This window comes from Diplotaxodon limnothrissa, linkage group LG10 (genome assembly GCF_057381915.1).
Source record: "Diplotaxodon limnothrissa isolate DT_005_m linkage group LG10, D_limnothrissa_male_GT1.1, whole genome shotgun sequence".
Lineage (NCBI taxonomy): Eukaryota > Metazoa > Chordata > Actinopteri > Cichliformes > Cichlidae > Diplotaxodon > Diplotaxodon limnothrissa.
The window spans coordinates 10,960,585-10,978,844 of record NC_140605.1 but is presented as its reverse complement, the minus strand read 5'-3'; the positions used below and the strand labels follow the sequence as shown (position 1 = coordinate 10,978,844).

Here is an 18,260-nt window from a genome sequence, read left to right as displayed (position 1 = left end):
AAGGTGATTGAAAAGAGGAAACAAAGCGTTCTTGTCTCTGTATATGTGAGTCACAAAATTAATGAAGCACAGGTAGAGGCATTATTATACAAAAAAAGGAGTGGGGAAAAAAACCCTTAGCAGATGGTGAATGTCTCTTGCACACTGAAGACTCTGTTTAGATGAGCAGAATAGAGTGGATTGGATCACTCAATACTGTGCACCGGAGTCGGGGATTATCTGCTATGTGTGTATGTAACAGTAGATTAATATGACAGGAGAAAATCACAATAGAAAATTCTTTAACTCAGAGAGATGCTATTGTAGTTCACCTCTTGCACATTCTTGCTGGATTATCTTTTTTTTTCTTCTTTTTTTTTGGTTACACAAATCTGTTAAATCTCCTTGTCGGCACCAAGGGTTTGATTTGAAGACTAGCTGGCAGGTCCGTTTCAATTATGCATCATTCTGTATGTCAAGTATACCCAGAAATGAAATTATAACGCAATTGGGTTTCACTTCCACTGAACTAATGTTAGTTCAGTACACCGCCCATAGGCCTCTGATGTCATTGTATTTATTACCTTACTTATCTCGTTCAATTTTTCCTCACAACTGTCCACTCAAATGGCACCGTGCCATGCAATAACACCAGGCTGCCATGCAAATTTGAAAAGCAGCGGTTCAAACATCATGTTGCCTCTCAAGACTTTTCAAAGCTTTTCAAAGTTCTGTTTCAGAAACGCCTTATTGCTCATGAAAACTGCAGCCTGCCTGAATAAAAAATCAAGTCAAATTAAATGAATTAAGAGTCTTGAAACAGAGCCTCGTCTGCAGTAGGGGACGCAATTTTAATCACAGGGCTAATATTTCAGACATGAAGCTATTTTAATTAATGATATGGTGTCATTAATCATACTTGTTACATGTATCCACTCAGCCTCTTAATATGGCAGTTCAGGTGCCCAAGTGATTGGCAAACATTTATGTAATTTTACATTTACTTACGCATAATGGTATTTAAATGTGGATATTTCACTTTAATCACTGCCTCCACTATTAGGTAACAGTCAGATTAAGGCTTTAGCACTGAGTAGATGACACAAATGAATGCTAACACCAATTATGGCACAAAACGGGGACAGATTCATCAAGCTGAATGAAAAATCTTGCCATCAACCGAGATCTATCTGTCATGTAAAGGGGCATTTAAATTATTTAAATAAATGAACCTTTTTTACATTTCGCTAGTATTAAAAATATCTCAGTTAGTTTTACAGTTAATTCTATCCTGAAATCACGAGTTAATACTGATAATAGACACTGGAGCAAAGTTTTATCTGAAATGTGTAAATCACCCTGAAAAGAAGAAAATGTGTGAATAATGTCTTTCACTGCCAGAAAATGTTCCTCCTTTCTTACTTGTTGAATTCCTCCAAGGGAGGAGAGACGCACAGTCTTGAAATCTCAGATTTAAATTCAGAACAACTGTGAGCAAAGACACAGCTTGAATATCTCTGATGTTATATCATAAACATCTACGGGATACAAACAGAGGAATAGATTTCAGTTGCATACACTGGAAAGCAGCGCACAACAGTGACTGCCCACTTTTTTAAGCGCTCCAGTTCTGTAAGTGAATTTTGTCCTCGTTTAAAAAACAAACAAACAAAAAAAAAACCACGTATAAATGTCTTGAACCAAGCCAATCAGCTACGAAGTGAATTATAACCATAAAAAGATTTGATTTGATTGTAAAATAAAATGTAAAAAAAAAAAAGAAAAAAAAGAAAAGGGCAAAAACACATCATTACGGTGTGATTGTAATACGTGTGAAAGAAATACTCATCCCAAAATACATTGCAGATGCAATGTAATACATTACACAGAAAACCACATTTGAGCTTCTGGAATTTAATCGTTTCTCATTATTGTAGTCCTGTAAAATAATATACTTGAATATATTTGGTAATATGTGTAGGGTACACCGCTCTTGTGGCTTCTAAAGTTTCACATTCACTATGTTTGCAGCAATCAGAGATGTAGCTGGATTCTGGGTAGATTAGTTCCGTAAAAGAAAAACAAGCTTGATGTCATACAGACCTGTGGTTTTTACAGAAGAACATGCCATTGTTTTACAGTGTTGTAGCTCATAGTTAGTCTACTTTGGATGGTTACAACATCACAATCAGTCATAATCGACTGAAATTTAGGTACTTGAGGCCTGGACAATTTAAGGTCCCTTATGTGTGGCATGTAGGTTGTAGAGCATCAAGTAAGGGGAGCTGCATAAATGATCCTTCTCTTATTTGATTGGTGCAGCTGTGTATTTGGCTACCAGCCTGCGACACAGATTGGTGTCAGTTTCAGTCAATATGCCTATAAGTCCTTAGGGTTCACTGAAAACTGTCTCTGGCTACTGATCCATGTGTCAAGAGCCTCATGCACGTTATAATACACATTATAAATAATGTCCGCAAAGCATTAAACACACTTTTGCAAGGAACAAAAATAACACGAAATGTGAAATATTTAGAAATATGTAATTTGTAGAGTGTAGATAGAGGATTTTATAGCTGAATCTACTCACAAACAGATAATGTTAGTTTTTGATTCTGTTATTACAGTGAATGCATCATCACTAGGCAAAAAGAAAAAAGAAAATGAGGGTTGTGAGAAGACTTTGTCTAGATGCAAAGAGTGGGAGGTGTGTTTTATTTGTATTTAGAGAGGAGCTGAGTGGTGAGAAGGCAGCAGGCTGAAGTTAATTGACAGCACTGGCTAAAAATACTGTTTATGTCATATTTAAAAGGATGTGTTTGAGAACAACAGGCAACACAATGTAAAGTGATTCCGAAGGCTGACTGAGCTATGCACTATTTATGGATGCACTGACACTGTTTGACTTGACTTTCACTAAAAATGTTTCAATGCACAAGATTTTAAAATAAAACATATTAAATAAAAGATAAAATGATAAAATTACAGGAGTGTCACAAACAGAGTACATGAGCACATCATTTTTAGATACGTCATTTTTACCTACCAGTCTCTAATTAATGAACAACTCAACTAAGCATAATACAGCGTAAGACATTATGAAGGCTTTTCTCTGCATTTTGTAATTATAAATACAAAGTAAGGACATTCTTTTCATTTCTGGGTAAGATTAGTAGAGCATTTTAAACAGTTAATTATACTGTTATCAATGGTCATGATAATTTGCTTACTAATGATCAAGGAACTGACCTCACAACCTATTTTATTCATTCAGTGGGCTAGCTTCAGTCATTGTGCAAATGTACTATTTATAAAGTTGGGGAAACCTGCAGTCAGCTGAGACCGAAGAAGTCAGTCAGATGGGTGACAGTGTTTCTCCCACTGAAAATGCTATGTCCGGATGAACAGAATCAACCATTTGGGAGTTAATTAGAATTTTTTTTGTATTTAATACACATGCAATTCAAAAACGCAAGAGATAAAAACATTAGTAAAGACTTGCTAGCTTAAATTGTAAAATGACTGATTTGATGCTATACTACTGTGGTACCGTAAGTGGTTTCAGATATCTCTCTTTGAGCACTAGTGTTCAGTTCAGTGTCCATTTGTACGTGTTACCAATTAAATCTTTAACAAGCAACCTTTTCTGATCAATAAGCTAATGAACTGTAACTTTAAAATAGCAAACATTATACAAGCTAATGTAACTAGCTTGTAGTTTAAGCTAATGCTCGTACCAACTCAGCACCTGCTTTTACTTTTCAGTCTGTCTTCTGCCAAAAAAATATATTGCTAACATTTTAAAAAATGGTCTGACGCCACTGTGTCAAGAATTTGAAACAATTTTGTTATATAGAAGCTTGTGTTTAAGTACATAGGATTTTTTTTTTACTTTGGTATCAAACTAGCGTATTCAGAATCTGTGTATTTCTACAAGTACTACTAGAGACGCCTACATTTCTGCTATTGTGACAGCCCAAGCAATATGTTAAACTTATCTCAAATTGACATAAGTATATGATATATGATGAGTATATAAAAAACTTGAATGTTTTTTTGAGGCAGCACACATAAAACACAATTTTCAGGGAATTTACATCAAATTTACCATGTTTTCAAGCAACTTTAAATCATATACATACAACATTTTTATGCTGTGAACAAGATGATATTAAACATGGTGGAATTTACTCCTAAATAGGTTACTTGCTTACTTGCAAGTAAAGAGCTGAAATTGGGAAGAGAAATGTTTCCAGAAGAAGCGTTTCATCTCTCTTCCTGCGGTGAAAAATGTTCTCACTCTCAGAGCCCACGATGGTGGGCCTTTCCCCAGAGTTCATTAATTAGTTAATTAGTTAATTAGTCTAAACAGATGGCTATGCAACACAAATCAGAAGGCTCTCTGGGCCTGGAGCAGGAGGAAGGTAGGAAAAGGTGAGCTGAGCCGCGATCTCAAATCACAACTGTCACTGAACCTCTGAACCGGGCTGTGTGCTGCAGACATTTTCTTCTGGTTCACTTATTTTATTCCACCACAACGAGGCGCATGATAAATTAATATTACAAATCCATAAAGTATATCATTTGCTGGAAATTGACAGATGCACGTGTTGTACTATAATGAAACCATTAAGTCATGTGCAAGGCTGCTGCGGTCACAATGCAGGAGGGTTTGTTCGAATGAATACTTTGCATCACTGCAGATTTAAAAAAGCATTTCTGAAGGTTTATTTTTAGACTGCTCCCATCTCCCCCCTTCTGTTTCCTTTTCCCTCACTGTCTCTCCATGATTCTCCCTCGCTCATCTGTCTCTGTTTCCTGCACTCTCTGCTTCCCCTATTTCTGACTCCCTATCACTCTTTTAAAGGCGCAGACATTGTATGAAATGAGGTTGGCATGTGTAAGCTCCTGTGAGTGTAAGTACGGGATAATACTTAAGACAAGAATGTAAAACTATTAAAATACCAAATGCCTGTGTTTCTCACTGTGACTCAAATGCACAGTGTCAGTGAGGAGTGCTATTAAAATTGCAGATGGATGGTGCATTATTTATATATATATTTTACGCATGGCACGCAACCAATTGCCTACACACACTCTATCACATGCAAAAGAAGGACTTTGTGTGCACACAGACAAAAATGCATACATGCTTGTGCCACACAGAACATGCAAAAAGACACACACACGCATACACACAAGGATTATCGCCTTAGTACAGTAACCCATTTAAAGCATATCTGAGAGTCAGAGTGAGAGAGCACACATTCGCCCACATACCAAAATTTTCAACAACATTAAAGGAATCGAGGACACTGCGTCATAATCACTCAGCAGGATCTATCTCCACCTCTCTCAATGTGCATCTTGCATACTTTAATGATTATATGTGGACGTTCTGTACAACACATGAGTGCACTCCACACATCTCTAATGTGGATCACAGCAAAAATGTCAATGTAAATCAAATACCTTTACGGTCCGGAGCCAAGGTCGAAGTGAGTGTAAGGAAAGCAAACGAGGATGCCAATGAAGAGCATTTGGAATAGCTTGTAATTTTATGCAACAATATCAGTTCCAAATTGTGAACTCAGTCTTTTGGCTCGGCTTTTTAATGATCGTGATTTGTCAGGCAGCTGCGAAGAAGAACACGCAGAAAGGTGAAACTGAGCCGTGCAAAGCAGCAGGTCCGGGCCCTCATTTCGCTAACTCTCAGTTTGTCCTTGTCCCTCTGCCTCTCCGCTGGCATTGTCAATAACAGTGTGGCTCACGTTACCCTCTGCTAATACTTGCAGAAACTCTTGGACTCCATCCTAAACTACTCCCATTTCTCTGTTTATCATTATCCTGATATGTTGAAACAGGCGTGATGCAATAAACAAGATCTGATTACCCAACCTGGCAGCCGCAATGAATGACACAGGGAGCCTGTGTGCAAACACCTCCAAAAGATGACACCAAATGTAAATACTTGACTCCACTGATATCCAGCAGCAAAAAGGGCTAGGCGTACACATGCACACAGCTCAGCCCACACTCACTGGCTCATGAGCTCTATAAAAATGAACAAACAGAATACCCCTTGATACAAAAATACAATGACAGCAACAGACGCAGTTCTGTTTTCTGTTGCTGAATGTTACACCAAAGGCGCTAAGTTGTTGTTTGTGTCTTTTGAAGTACAGAGACTGTGATCCTGGCTGTCGTCTTTACAGAAAGGCATGTTAATACAAAAATTAATGAATTACTCTAAAAAGGAAAAGCCAGGATGTGAGAAAACAGAAAATACACCTGTTTGTGTTTTAATACAAAGTGCCTGCTGCAGGAAGACATAGAGTCACTGGTGAAATGTGAGCAACAGTAGCCAAAATGATACCAAGATTAGCCAGAACGTTTCAAGACTTGTGGAAACACAATATGGCCGTTTAGGATTGATACACTTTGGATACACTTTGCTTAGGATAGTCTATAAGATTAGATTAGACATCTTATTGTTCTGCTACGTGAACTGATACTTCATCAGAAACTGTGGATATGTTTGCATGAAGTTCTTTTAAGCTATAATCTGTCAAAAAATATCTCCGACATTTTTTCAGGCACAGTTTCCACATAGTGTAGGCACTGCATTGCTAATTCCATCATCTGCAATAGATGAAATTAGGCTTTAATGCTTGAGTTGGTTAAAGTTCCTAGATTTAGCAGTACCAGTGAGGCACAAGAGGGGGGGACACACAAAAATACTGCTGCTCATGTACCTGTCAGGATGATCCAGGTTAAACCTTAAAGACACTGGCATTTGAAGTAGTAACGCTGAACGCTTATGTCACGTCTCTGAGTTAGGACATGCTATTTAACTTTATTAGATTGTTTCCTGAGCCTGGTTCCTTCTGGATAAAAAACCCCTCCAGAATCCTCTTTCCTCTACATCCCCAAACATGGGCAAGCCCTCTACACCACACTACACCACAACTCAATTCAACTAATAAATGTATTAATTTGTAAACTGCAGTTTTATGAATAAGTTCCGTGGTCTAAAATTTGATTACACGTTTCAATTTGTTCTGAGGGCATAGTCGCGCATAAACAGAGCATGAAGTTGCTATTCAAGTCAAAACATCACTTTAATCTTATGAACCTTCCTAATCTTAAGAGGTGCTCTTAAAAATGGCCGTAGATTAATAAGTACCTCCTACACAAGAGCAGATGGCTCAGAGAATCTTAAAAGCTGCAGAACTTACTCAAACATGACTTGTATGACTGAAGCTTTTTGCCCTGTGTACTTATTTGCCTGCACTTTTAAATAAGCGCTAATGGTTTCTATTAAGCATGAAAAAAAAGAGTTAAAGGGACAATAGGAGCTTTGTTTTTGTTTTTTAATTTGTGCTCAAAAGATGTTTTCTTTATCAATTAATTAAGAATAAAACATACTTACACTTTTAATTATACTTTTTGTAATTATGTGTTCTCATGTTTGGATTTTAGCCACATGTCTGTTTTACTCTTTTTATGTTTTTCATAATTTTTATATTTGTGTGTCTTCAGAAGAAAATACAAAAAAATATGGAAAAAACTGAATAAAATATAAAGACAGAGGAAGAAGTGTGCTATTTTACTTTTTATGGGACACTGTTGCTCCTTTGAGATAGTATTTATATTTATACCTGCCTCTTTTTCACACATGCTGCCATCATTTTCCCTGACATGTCTTTTCTACTGTGGCATGTCAACACTGCTAAAAGAAATAAAACTCAAATGGCATCTTTACAGTATATGACATGACTGGCATTAATAGAAATTCACACACCTTGTGATATTAACTCAGACCATGTAAGGACTTCTTTAGTGCACACAGGAGTACAGTAACAGGAGTTCTGATTTTTCAGTACTGGGCAAAACTATTGAGCCAACCCCCATGTCGTTATGTTTTCCTAGGAAAATGGCACATATGTGCAGGGATTTATTAAACATGTGCAAACACAAAAGGAAACATGGTATATAGTGCTAAAACAGAGTTCGCACAATTCTAACAAGCTTGAAAATTAGTATTTGTTATGACCAATTTTATTTTTCAACATACTCCATATCATCACTCCATAAGACCTGTTGCCATGGGTTTTTAGGCCTGTCACTTCTTTGGTCCTCTACTTGTCTAGTTTCCTTAAAAAAAATTTTTTAACAACATACTTTACACAATGCTGAGAAATGCCAAATGTTCAGTGAATAGCTCTTTGGGAATCATTTTGCTGGTGTAAAAATCTTATTTTATGCCTGTTAAACTATGTTATCTTTGGCAGTTCTCACATGTTTCAACAAAAAAATGGAAACTAAGTGTCTGCAGGTAAAGGAGACAATGAAATAACTTCTTTAGCACACACAAGACTACAATAGAAAGAGTTCTGATTTTCATTCAAAGGTCAGTGTTGAGTTGCTTAACAAAAAAAAAACCCTTCTGAAAATGGTCAAATAGAATAACTGGACTGAAAATGAGTGAAAAAGCAAAGAAAAGACTGTCAGAAAGCCTGGAGAACTACTTGTTATGACTACTTTCACAGATTACAGTAAATTTTGGCTCATAGGAAGCAAAATATTTTTTAAAAATGGTGTGTAACTCAAGACGTTTACACAGTAAACTATAAAGAATTTCAGAATGTTATTTTTCATGCATGTGAATGCTGTCATTTTTAAATACAGTTTAACATGGCACACAAGGCCTGGTCTAGCTGAAATGAGGCAGACCAAAACAAAGGTTGTAAATGTATAAACAGTTACATCAAATATCTGACACATCAAACTTACCGAGCACGCCAAGCCGATAGTTCATAGTGACCACGATGACATTTCCATAGGCAGCAAGGACACTACCATCAAACATGTTCCCTGAGCCCTCCATGTAGGAGCCTCCATGGATGAAGAGCATCACAGGCTTCTTACGGCGATCCCGAATATCTGCATAGCACAGATCAATGCAGGTGTTTGTTAGTTTAGAGTTGATCCACTAACATATGTTAAAGAGTTGAAATTCAGCTCCATTAATCCCTGGCTATGGTTTGAAATTTTCTCCTGAAATAGCATCTCTAAAATCAGTCACTAAATGGAAGAATCAAATTGTCTATATATAAGAAACAAATCTAACCTAAAAACAAGTAACAAGGATAATTAAGTTCAATTACATTTTATTTATCGATGACAATTTAATTTAGTCACCTTAAGGCTCTTTATATTGGAAAGTAAAGATCTTACAATAATGGAGCGTAAACCGCAGCGATCATAAAACCACTTGGTGCAGTTCGTGATAGTGGGAAGGAAAAACTCCCTTTTAACAGGAAGAGACCTTCAGCAGAACCAAGCTGAGGGAGGGGCGGCCATCTGCCATGACTGGTTGGGGGTAAGGGGAGGAAAAGGTGTCCTTGTCCTTGTTATTAGTTCAGAGTGAACAAAGAACACTTCTTTTACCTCTGCCTTGTAACAGTAAAGTACAAATCCACTGATATTAAAGGATTTATCTGTTGTGGTTGTTCTAGTACTAGGTATTTAAGTTTAAAAAAAAACCCCAAAAAACCATGCAAACTGTCTTAACCTCAGGCATCCTGTGATTGATGAAAGAAGAAGGTGAAAATACAAAGCACAAAACACTTGTGTCTGGGTTCATCTTCTATTTTTTATTCTGTGATGTTTGTTTCCCCTGTCCTGAGCCCTGATGGTACCTTCCCAAACTGCTATTCCCCTCCATGTTTGGAGCAAATGGTGCAGGCAGTTCTGTTGCCCTCACTGTTATTGGTGTCTTTGTGTCCATCAGTGTGTTGCTATGGTTCACTCTGTCAGCCTCTGTGCCTCGCCACCACCCCCTTCCTCGTCTATGGTACGGCCTGAGTGTCTGAGTGTGGATGAGGCTGAGGGAGCTGCCAGTGCAGCCCAGTTAGGCTGAGCATCTGCACTGTGCAGGGCCTGTAGATAATTTGTATGAAAGCCAGACCAAGTGGAAACATAAATAACAGCCACAGCATCTGTTTACCCTGATGAGCTTCAGCACTCAGAGATGGAGGAGACGGGGAGATAAGAGGAGAGAAAGAGAGATAAAGGAGGGAAGGGGGGGGGGGGGGGGGGGGGGCAGGAAAGAGACAGAGGAAGGAGATGAAAATAGGGCAGCATGAGAGAACTGACGGGGGTAGAGAAATGCATGAGAGCTTCACACCAAGAAGAATAAATAAATAAATACGATTTGATAGCATAGATGGAAAAAAAAACTATGAAACGTTACAAAGCAAGTCATACACAGTGAGGTGCGTTAATGAACATTCACACAGGATTCACACAGACACACACAAGCACACATACACACACAAACTCTTGCATAGGCAGCTGCGATGTTGAGTCGCTATGGAAACTGCTTCTCGCTAATAGAACTGCACCAGCCATTCCATCGCACCGACTCACTGAATGCCTGTTGCCGTGGTAACAAATTCCACTCACGTATTTGCACACCCGCCTGCATCACCACCTGAATCTCAGGTTACACATGCACTTGGGTGCGTCACTCACAGTCGTGCGTGCAGACTCACACACACACATACATGCAGACAAGTGGATGTGGTAAAGCGGCACGTATGGCTTCAAACACGCAGGTATGTTTTATAGATAGCACGTACGACACAGGCAGGCTGGCTTTAAATTAAAAAAAAAACCAAAAAAACTTTGAGTTGCACACTCTGATGTGCTGCTCCTTTTCCCCTCTCTTCTCCGGTGTATTCAGAACCTTGGCTGATTTCCCAGAAGATACGTAAAAAAGTTCAATTATCTTGGCATCACCAGGACAGTAGAAAGGAGTGACGTTTCAGCCGGCATCACGAGCAGCGCTCACAGCCACACTCCGTATCTCTCAAGCAGAGAATACATGATTTATCTACATTTTTAAAGTCCCATTTAGCAGTGTTAAGTTTTTACAGCTTTCATATATGACTTTCAGACCCACAGTGGGATCAACCACCCGGGTTCTGAAAAATTAACCCAACCCAGAAATGCCAAAAACTGCAGTTTTTCACATGGCCACTTGAGGCGAGCTCCAAAAGTGATTTAGTCCCCTTAGACTGTCACAGTAAAATGAACAGCACAAAGAATTAGATTTATAGCCTTGTAGGAAAAATATATTTTGCCTGAATGGAGGCAAATTCATAACTCAAAGGTGGGTGTACATTTTCATAACTCACTGTAGTTATACTAGTAAGGCTTTAGGTTAGAGTCCATGGATGCTTTGATTGACAGGTGTGCTAACATAGGGACCTGTAGTTGACTGTTGTGTGTCTTAAGCCTCACCTCTGCCAATAAGTCACTAAACTGTATCTTTTGTTAATATACTTTGATATTGGTCCCTTTTTTTGCAATTTTTATGGCAAATATGCAACGGGATAAAACCCATCTAAGAAATCTGTGCTTTAGTTTTGATGATTGAAATTCTACTATTTTAGTTGTCTCTTACCTTAATCGCTGATTCTGATTAGCAGACATGTGCCTGTGCATCTTGTGCACACATGGTAACTTCTGTCAATGGTGTCATCCAATGTAATCGTGGCACCAGCTAATGTAGCCTAATGTAGCTTCGAGCAGAGGTGAAAACTGCAGAGGTCCGGTAAGCTCAGCTCTTTCTTACTACACACAATGCAGTTTTTAGCCTCAACAGACACCAAGTTTGTCTGTGTGTTAAAATGTTATTCAACATCTATCATTAATCCCTATTAAAGTTTTACTTTTCTCCCTGTACATAAAGCATGTTGATCTATCTCTGTAGCTATATCAACTAAGATAAGATAAGATAACATCAAATTACATTTTTGGGGGTTGTGTAAGGACAGATTCTTTTCTTTCTACTTGTGTCACAGATTACATCTTTAATATTACATTTTTTTAATAGAAAAAAGGCTTAGGGATAGTTATGGGGCTTGGTAATTCAAAATACTGCAGTGGTACTTAAACCACAAAATAGATATATGTGGGGAGGTTGCAATGTTAAACCATAATAAATGAATATTGTTAGCATGATAACTGGAGCTACAGAATTCATAACAATACACACTAATGCGCAAGTATGAATCAGAGGAATTAAAAGGCAAAGTACTATAGCTGGTACTGCTAATCAAATGCACTTGATTAATTGCGTGAGCACAGTGTGAGGATTTTCATAAAAGGAGAAACATCCCAGTAAATTCACACCAAGGTCAGACAGTGCAATACTCCCCAAAACAGCAACAACAACCCCCCCCCCCCCCCCCCCAAAAAAAAACAAGAGCTACATCTCAGACTCTATAGGCCTCAGTTAACATGTTAAATGTTCATGTTTATGAGAGTATAATTAGAAATAGACTCAAATATATCTTGTTGGGTTGCCAGGAGAAAACCTCCACTCTAAAAGGAACTGTAAAAAGAAGATGGCAGCGTGGCTTAGATTTGTGAAGCTGCATCTAAACAAACTACAAGACTTCTGGAACAACTTTCCTTTAGATAGATGAGACCAACGTAGCGATATTTGACCATAATGCACCACATAACAGCTCATACCAACTGTTAAGCATGGTGGTGGACGGATAATGATTTGGGCTTGTTCTGCAGCCTCAGGACCTGGGGCACCTTGCAGACATTGAGTTGACCATGAACTCCTCTGCGTACTAAAGTATTCTAGTCAAATTTGAGGCCACCTGTTTGAGAGCTTGAACACAATTGTGTCAAGCAACAGGACAATGATTCCAAGCACAGCAGCAAATCTACATAAGAAGGGCTGAAAAAAGAAAAGAATCAATGGCTAAGACCTCAACCCAGCTGAAATGCTGTGACAACCTTAAGGTCTCAATAAAGTGAAGCAACTATGTATAGAAGAGAGCTCCCAAATTCCTCCACGGTGATGTGACAAACTGATAAAGTCATACAGAAAATGATTAGGTCAAGTTATTGCTGCCAAAAGTGGCAGTCCTGTGAAAACCTTCTTTTTCACATGACTGTATAACTATTTTTGCCGATCTTATCTTGTTTTTCTAATAACAACAAAGGCGAGAAAATATTCACTATCCTAATAAAGCTAAAATTTTAAAAATAAAGATAACAATGAAAAAATCATTAATTTTGAATAAAAGATCATAAGCGCATGCACAGTCACAATTAAAAGTGTGCGTTTGCATAATTTTGGGGGGGGGGGGGGGGGGTACAGGCATACAAATGCCTAGCTATGCATTCTCTGGAGATTTTGTCACACAATATTTCAGTTTTAAAAAGATGGAATATTTGAATGTGTTTAAGAGAGGGACGTGTCGGAACAATTGAAAGAAGCTCAACACAAATGCAAAAATGATGAGACGATGGAGGGTGATCCACTCAGTCCAAATTTGAGCCTATAAAGCCAATAAGGAGCTGGCTGTCTTCCCTTCCTCCCCCCATAACACTGGCACATTATTCGCTTCTCTCATTTCCACCTAACCTGATACTGTCCTACTCAATATCCACCTTTGTCCTGCACAGACATTCTCACATTAATGTCTTACTGTTTCCAACAGATACTGCCCACTTTCCACTTTTCCATTCCTCCGGTCCTCTCTCATTCATTCCCTTATGGAAATCTTCATTGATTTGGGTGTAAAAGTTTTCAGCCTGCCTCAGCACTTGAACAATTTTCGCACCCGGACCCACAGCCAAGACTCTACACTTTCACAGAAAAAACTTTCCAGCAACAAAGCGCTAATACTACTGTTTTACAACAATGTTTAAGAAACTCTGTCCAATCCATACCTAAACAATTAAGCGAGGAATTCAGCCATGCCCTAACCCTCCTGATCCTGTCAGGATCCATCAGGTGTCGGCATAAATGTCAAGCTCTACCAGTCTCCTACTCATCCACCCTCTCACTCTCTCCTTCTCCACATCTCTCTCACTTTCAAAGCTCTATAAATGTCATTTCATAATGCACTTGTCTTCATTATGACTGTTTTTTCCCCCCTCCTCTCCCCCACCGCTGCCCTCGCCAGTGCTCTCGCGGTGTTCAGCTTTTTTCTTTTCTTTCATCTCTATTCAATCATTCTGCTCCTCTCCTTTACAATCCTGCATGGATCCTTATTTCTGTTTTCACTGTTAAGAAACCACACAATTGGATTAGCTACATCTGTCTCTTTTTAAAACACAGCAATTAGAAATGCAAGGAAGGGAGAATTCAATACTGAAATAGCACAGAGCCTGAAATACAAAACACACAAACACACACTGAGGCGCAAACTGGAGCACACGCGCTCGTGTGTTGAGTTGCACATGCGCTGTGCTCAAGTAGACACACATGCACGCACACACACATGCACAAATGGAAATGTGGAGCACTGCATGTGTGTATAATACTATGCAATATACAGTAAGCCTGGGCACGTGTACAAAAACACACGCACTAATTGTCTGCACAGATTTTGGTGCACCAGTAAAGTGTAGTGCGAGCATCTCCCCTTGTCTGCAGTGATCTTGAAAATATACTACAGTGGCAGAAATATGCAGAAGTCCTTCACTTTTTCCCACTTTAAAAATGAAGGATTGGGTAGAGCCCAATAACATTATGAAGGACGATAATTTAGCCGAGCAATTCACGAGAACTTTAGTCCAAGAATAAAAGCACAGGTGAAGAAGGACTGAATATGTGATGCGTCACGCTGGATAGCCAGAACATCAGAGTGTGGTTAATCAACCACACAGCAACCAAGCAAAGAAAGTTAATTAGCTCCCCGTGCAAGCACACAAAACGCAGCATTTGTGACAAGGGTGGAATAAAAAACAAATACTTTGTATGTGGCTTTTATACGACCAAAATGCGTGCCTGTGAGAAGGAGTGACAGATTTGTATGCTAATAAAGGCAGTTAACACAGGACAATGTAATGTGCACATAGGGTGATTACGCTCAGATGGTTATTAACACAGATGAAAACACCACAACCCCCATGGAGTTTGAAAAATAGAGCATGAGGGGAAAAAAACATGCAATTAAAATACCTTCATCCCTGGGTCTGTTCATTGAAGACTCATCGTGTTTTTTTGTGAGCGGACCTGAGGTTTAGAAAAAAGACAAAAGACAAAATTCAAAAAGGTTGCACTGGTACAAAAAAACAAAACAGAAAAAAAATTAAGAAAAGGATTAAAAGAGAGGGAAAAAATATGCTGTTTCTCGGTTTCATTTCAGTGGCTGTGTACAAGGATTACACACTGTTTCCTTTAAAAATATAACCCCCAAACTCATCTGTTTCATCTGCTTAGGATCTAGTCACGGACTGCCTCGTAAATGACCCCAGAGGCCACTTCTCCTCAACCCTTCTCCCAATCAGTCTTGACACACTGCTGCTTTGTAAAGAAAAATCAATAAACAGAATCAAGCCATCACTCTTTTGGGTCAGAAAAAGCAAAGGAATGCCAAGATGCTGCGTGTCCTGCTCTGAGGACTCAAAACACAAGGTTCATCCCTTCACTCCTGTATAAATGTGACTGAATATATATTAGAAACACTAGCCTAAACCTAAAACATGACTTAAAAGTCTTGCCTACCTAATTTGCCAAGAGGAAGTTGGGGGTTTTTGACGGTTATGCCACCTGCATGGGTTTGTGACAGGATTGGCCTCATCAAGGTCAAAGAGGAGCTCTGCATTAAGCTTTAATGGTGACACCAGTTAAATGCACTATAGGGGAGAGCCAATAACGAGCATTTATCACCGTGACCAGCCAACGCCCTGGCATGTCAACCTCTGTAAGTCTTAACTGATAAGGATCCCATTAATTTGTTTTTTTTCTTGGCTTCTGTCAGTGGGGCTTTTTCATCAGCAAACACTTAATGCTGCATTTTGTGTCGTCTACAGCTGCCGCCTGCCCGTTTGGAAGAAAGTCACAAAATACACTAAAACACCTGCAGTCCCACACACATTTAAATCACACACCACGCAAGGAATGTTAACAGTTTACAATCAACTTGTGCTGTCGTCCTTGTACACACCCAGCAGCAAATTTCCCTCTTTCCAATGAAATATTGTTGCAGTCTTTTAAATTTGCTCTATACTCGATTGCCAAGAGGGTTATCACTCTGCTTCTGTGCTGCTGACATGCCTGTTTCTACCCTTTTGCTGAAAACCGTCTTGTAAAGTTATGGCATATATACCTTTCACAGTAGTTCTCATCTATTGACAAAGGAAACACCCAGCACTCCACCATTATAATGCAGCATTTTCACATCTCTATCTGTATGAATATGGTTTCCTGGTATAAAATGTTTATCTTCCATTAAAATGGGACAGGATCAATGCTGAATGGATTTGCTGCATCCCATGAACACCATCATCAGGCGCCTGATCCAGAGAGCACTTAGTGCCATAGCAGGAGATGGTATAGTCGTAGGTCCTGGACTACAGAGCAGGCAGGTAAGCAGACCAGTAATGGATAGAAGGGCACATTACTACCCTATCTTGTCGGCACTTCCTCACTACTTATCACCACTCTAAAACCACACCTTCCCGCTTAATGGATGGACTACTCGGATTTCAGTTCAAAGTCCTCATGCCTAATAAGACTTAAACTTTATGTGAAGATGAGCAGCACATCCACACTTTGTCATGGAGCAGATATCGCCCAAAGATATCCACAGTAAATTTGTTAAAAAACAGAAAAAACACTGAAGAATCTTTTCTTCTTTAGTATTATTTTCACTATGAAATAATCAGTTTAAAAGCCTAGCACAGCTAGCCAAAGCCCAGTGTAAAGGCTACAGCCATGCTAGCATTTCTGTAACGGCCCCTAAAGACTGACATTTCAGACATCCCGAGATGTCTGAAATGTCATTGAGAGTTCATTGAGAGCCACACTGTGATGGTTTGGTGTAAGATATCAAGTTTGATGCCCGGAGACTGTATGACTGATAATACCTCCTGAATCCCGGGGTATGATGCGCATCTATGAATCCTTTGCTACTTGCAAAGGACAGCTGGATAACAGCTGGATGTTGGACTACTGTTGTGGAGCCAAAACGGAAAATCATCCAAAGATGACCAGCACAATTCAATTGTGGTGGTCATCTTTCATCTGCACCAGCCCAAAATCACCTAAGTTGGCTTAATTGGTTTAAGCTACATGTCAACATGCTAGCACTGACAAGCCTAACCACAAAGCACAGTGCAGATGAGGTTGATGGGAATGCCACTGGTTTTGCAGGTGTTTATTCATAAACCAAATTACTTGAATAAAAAAACGAGTCACCAAAATGACTCAAGTCTGAACTTAACTTCACAACAATCCATCAAAGAGATGTTGAGACATTTATTATACACTACAAATTCCACAGTGGCTCTATGAGAAACATCACTAAATTATCTAAGTCACTGGATAAATCATTTTAGCATTGGTAGTGGTTTTATTGTGGCTATTTTCCATCATGGCTAAATGCTACAGTGGCTGCGCTTGTGTGTTTAATATACTGAATTTGCACTAAAATAACTGCTCATGGCAGTATCTAGGTCTTGCCCGACTTGACTAGGGTTTGAAGAAATACTACAATGGATTACACAAGACAAAAAGTAGGACCTAGCCAAAGGGAAAAACATACGCTTTTTGGGTCAAAAACATCCATTCCATCTGCTTCCCATCAGCAGAGAAGCCTGCCGGTAGGCTGAGTGCCACATGATGTAATGGGCCACTGGTCAGTGAAATGCTACGGCCTATGCAGGAACATTTAGCTTGGGTTGTCCCAGTACTGTTTGACCTAATGCAGCTCCATCTCTCAGTCGACAGCGTTTCTGTTCGGTTCAGTGAGCTAGTGGCCAGTACGCAAGCTGTCTCCCGTCCCTCTCCATTTCCTCAGTGCAGTAATCGGGATGAAGCTGCAGTATGTCATGTCTGTGGTGGCCTGTCTGCTTGACAAGGTGTCAGACACAGCTTCAGATCAACACCCCCACTTCCTGCAGCTTCTAGCACATGCAGTCCTATCCTTTTGCTCTCTATCTCTTCTACTGTGGCCCCAGCCCCCAGCTCCATTCTTGCCTCCGCTGTCCTGCCTCCTGAAATATGGTTTTTAATAAAGAGCACGGTAAATGCCTGCTCTAGCGGTAATAAAAATGAAGAATCTCAGGCTTTTGGCTGGGGAGTGTCTTGGGGAAATAGGAAATGTGATGAAACAGTGCTCTTGCCTGACAGCCTGACCAAATGCTAAGAGTTAGGGTGGAACACTAGAGAAGGTGGTAGAGAGCAAAAGAGAGATAAAGTGAGAGTACAAATCTCACTGTTCAATCGGGGAAAA

At 39.3% G+C, this 18,260-nt stretch overlaps 1 protein-coding gene across 1 annotated transcript in view; it reads right to left on the bottom strand.

Annotated features, from left to right (window-relative positions):
- The window catches only part of nlgn2b (neuroligin 2b), a 39,400-nt gene that overhangs the window by 16,540 nt on the left and 4,600 nt on the right, over window positions 1-18,260 (bottom strand). The window contains exons 2-3 of the mRNA XM_085364377.1: window positions 14,984-15,037; window positions 8,776-8,925 (exon numbers count right to left, since the gene is read on the bottom strand). Of these exons, the coding sequence (XP_085220503.1) occupies window positions 8,776-8,925; window positions 14,984-15,037 (204 nt within the window). The remainder of the gene's footprint in view (window positions 1-8,775; window positions 8,926-14,983; window positions 15,038-18,260) is intronic.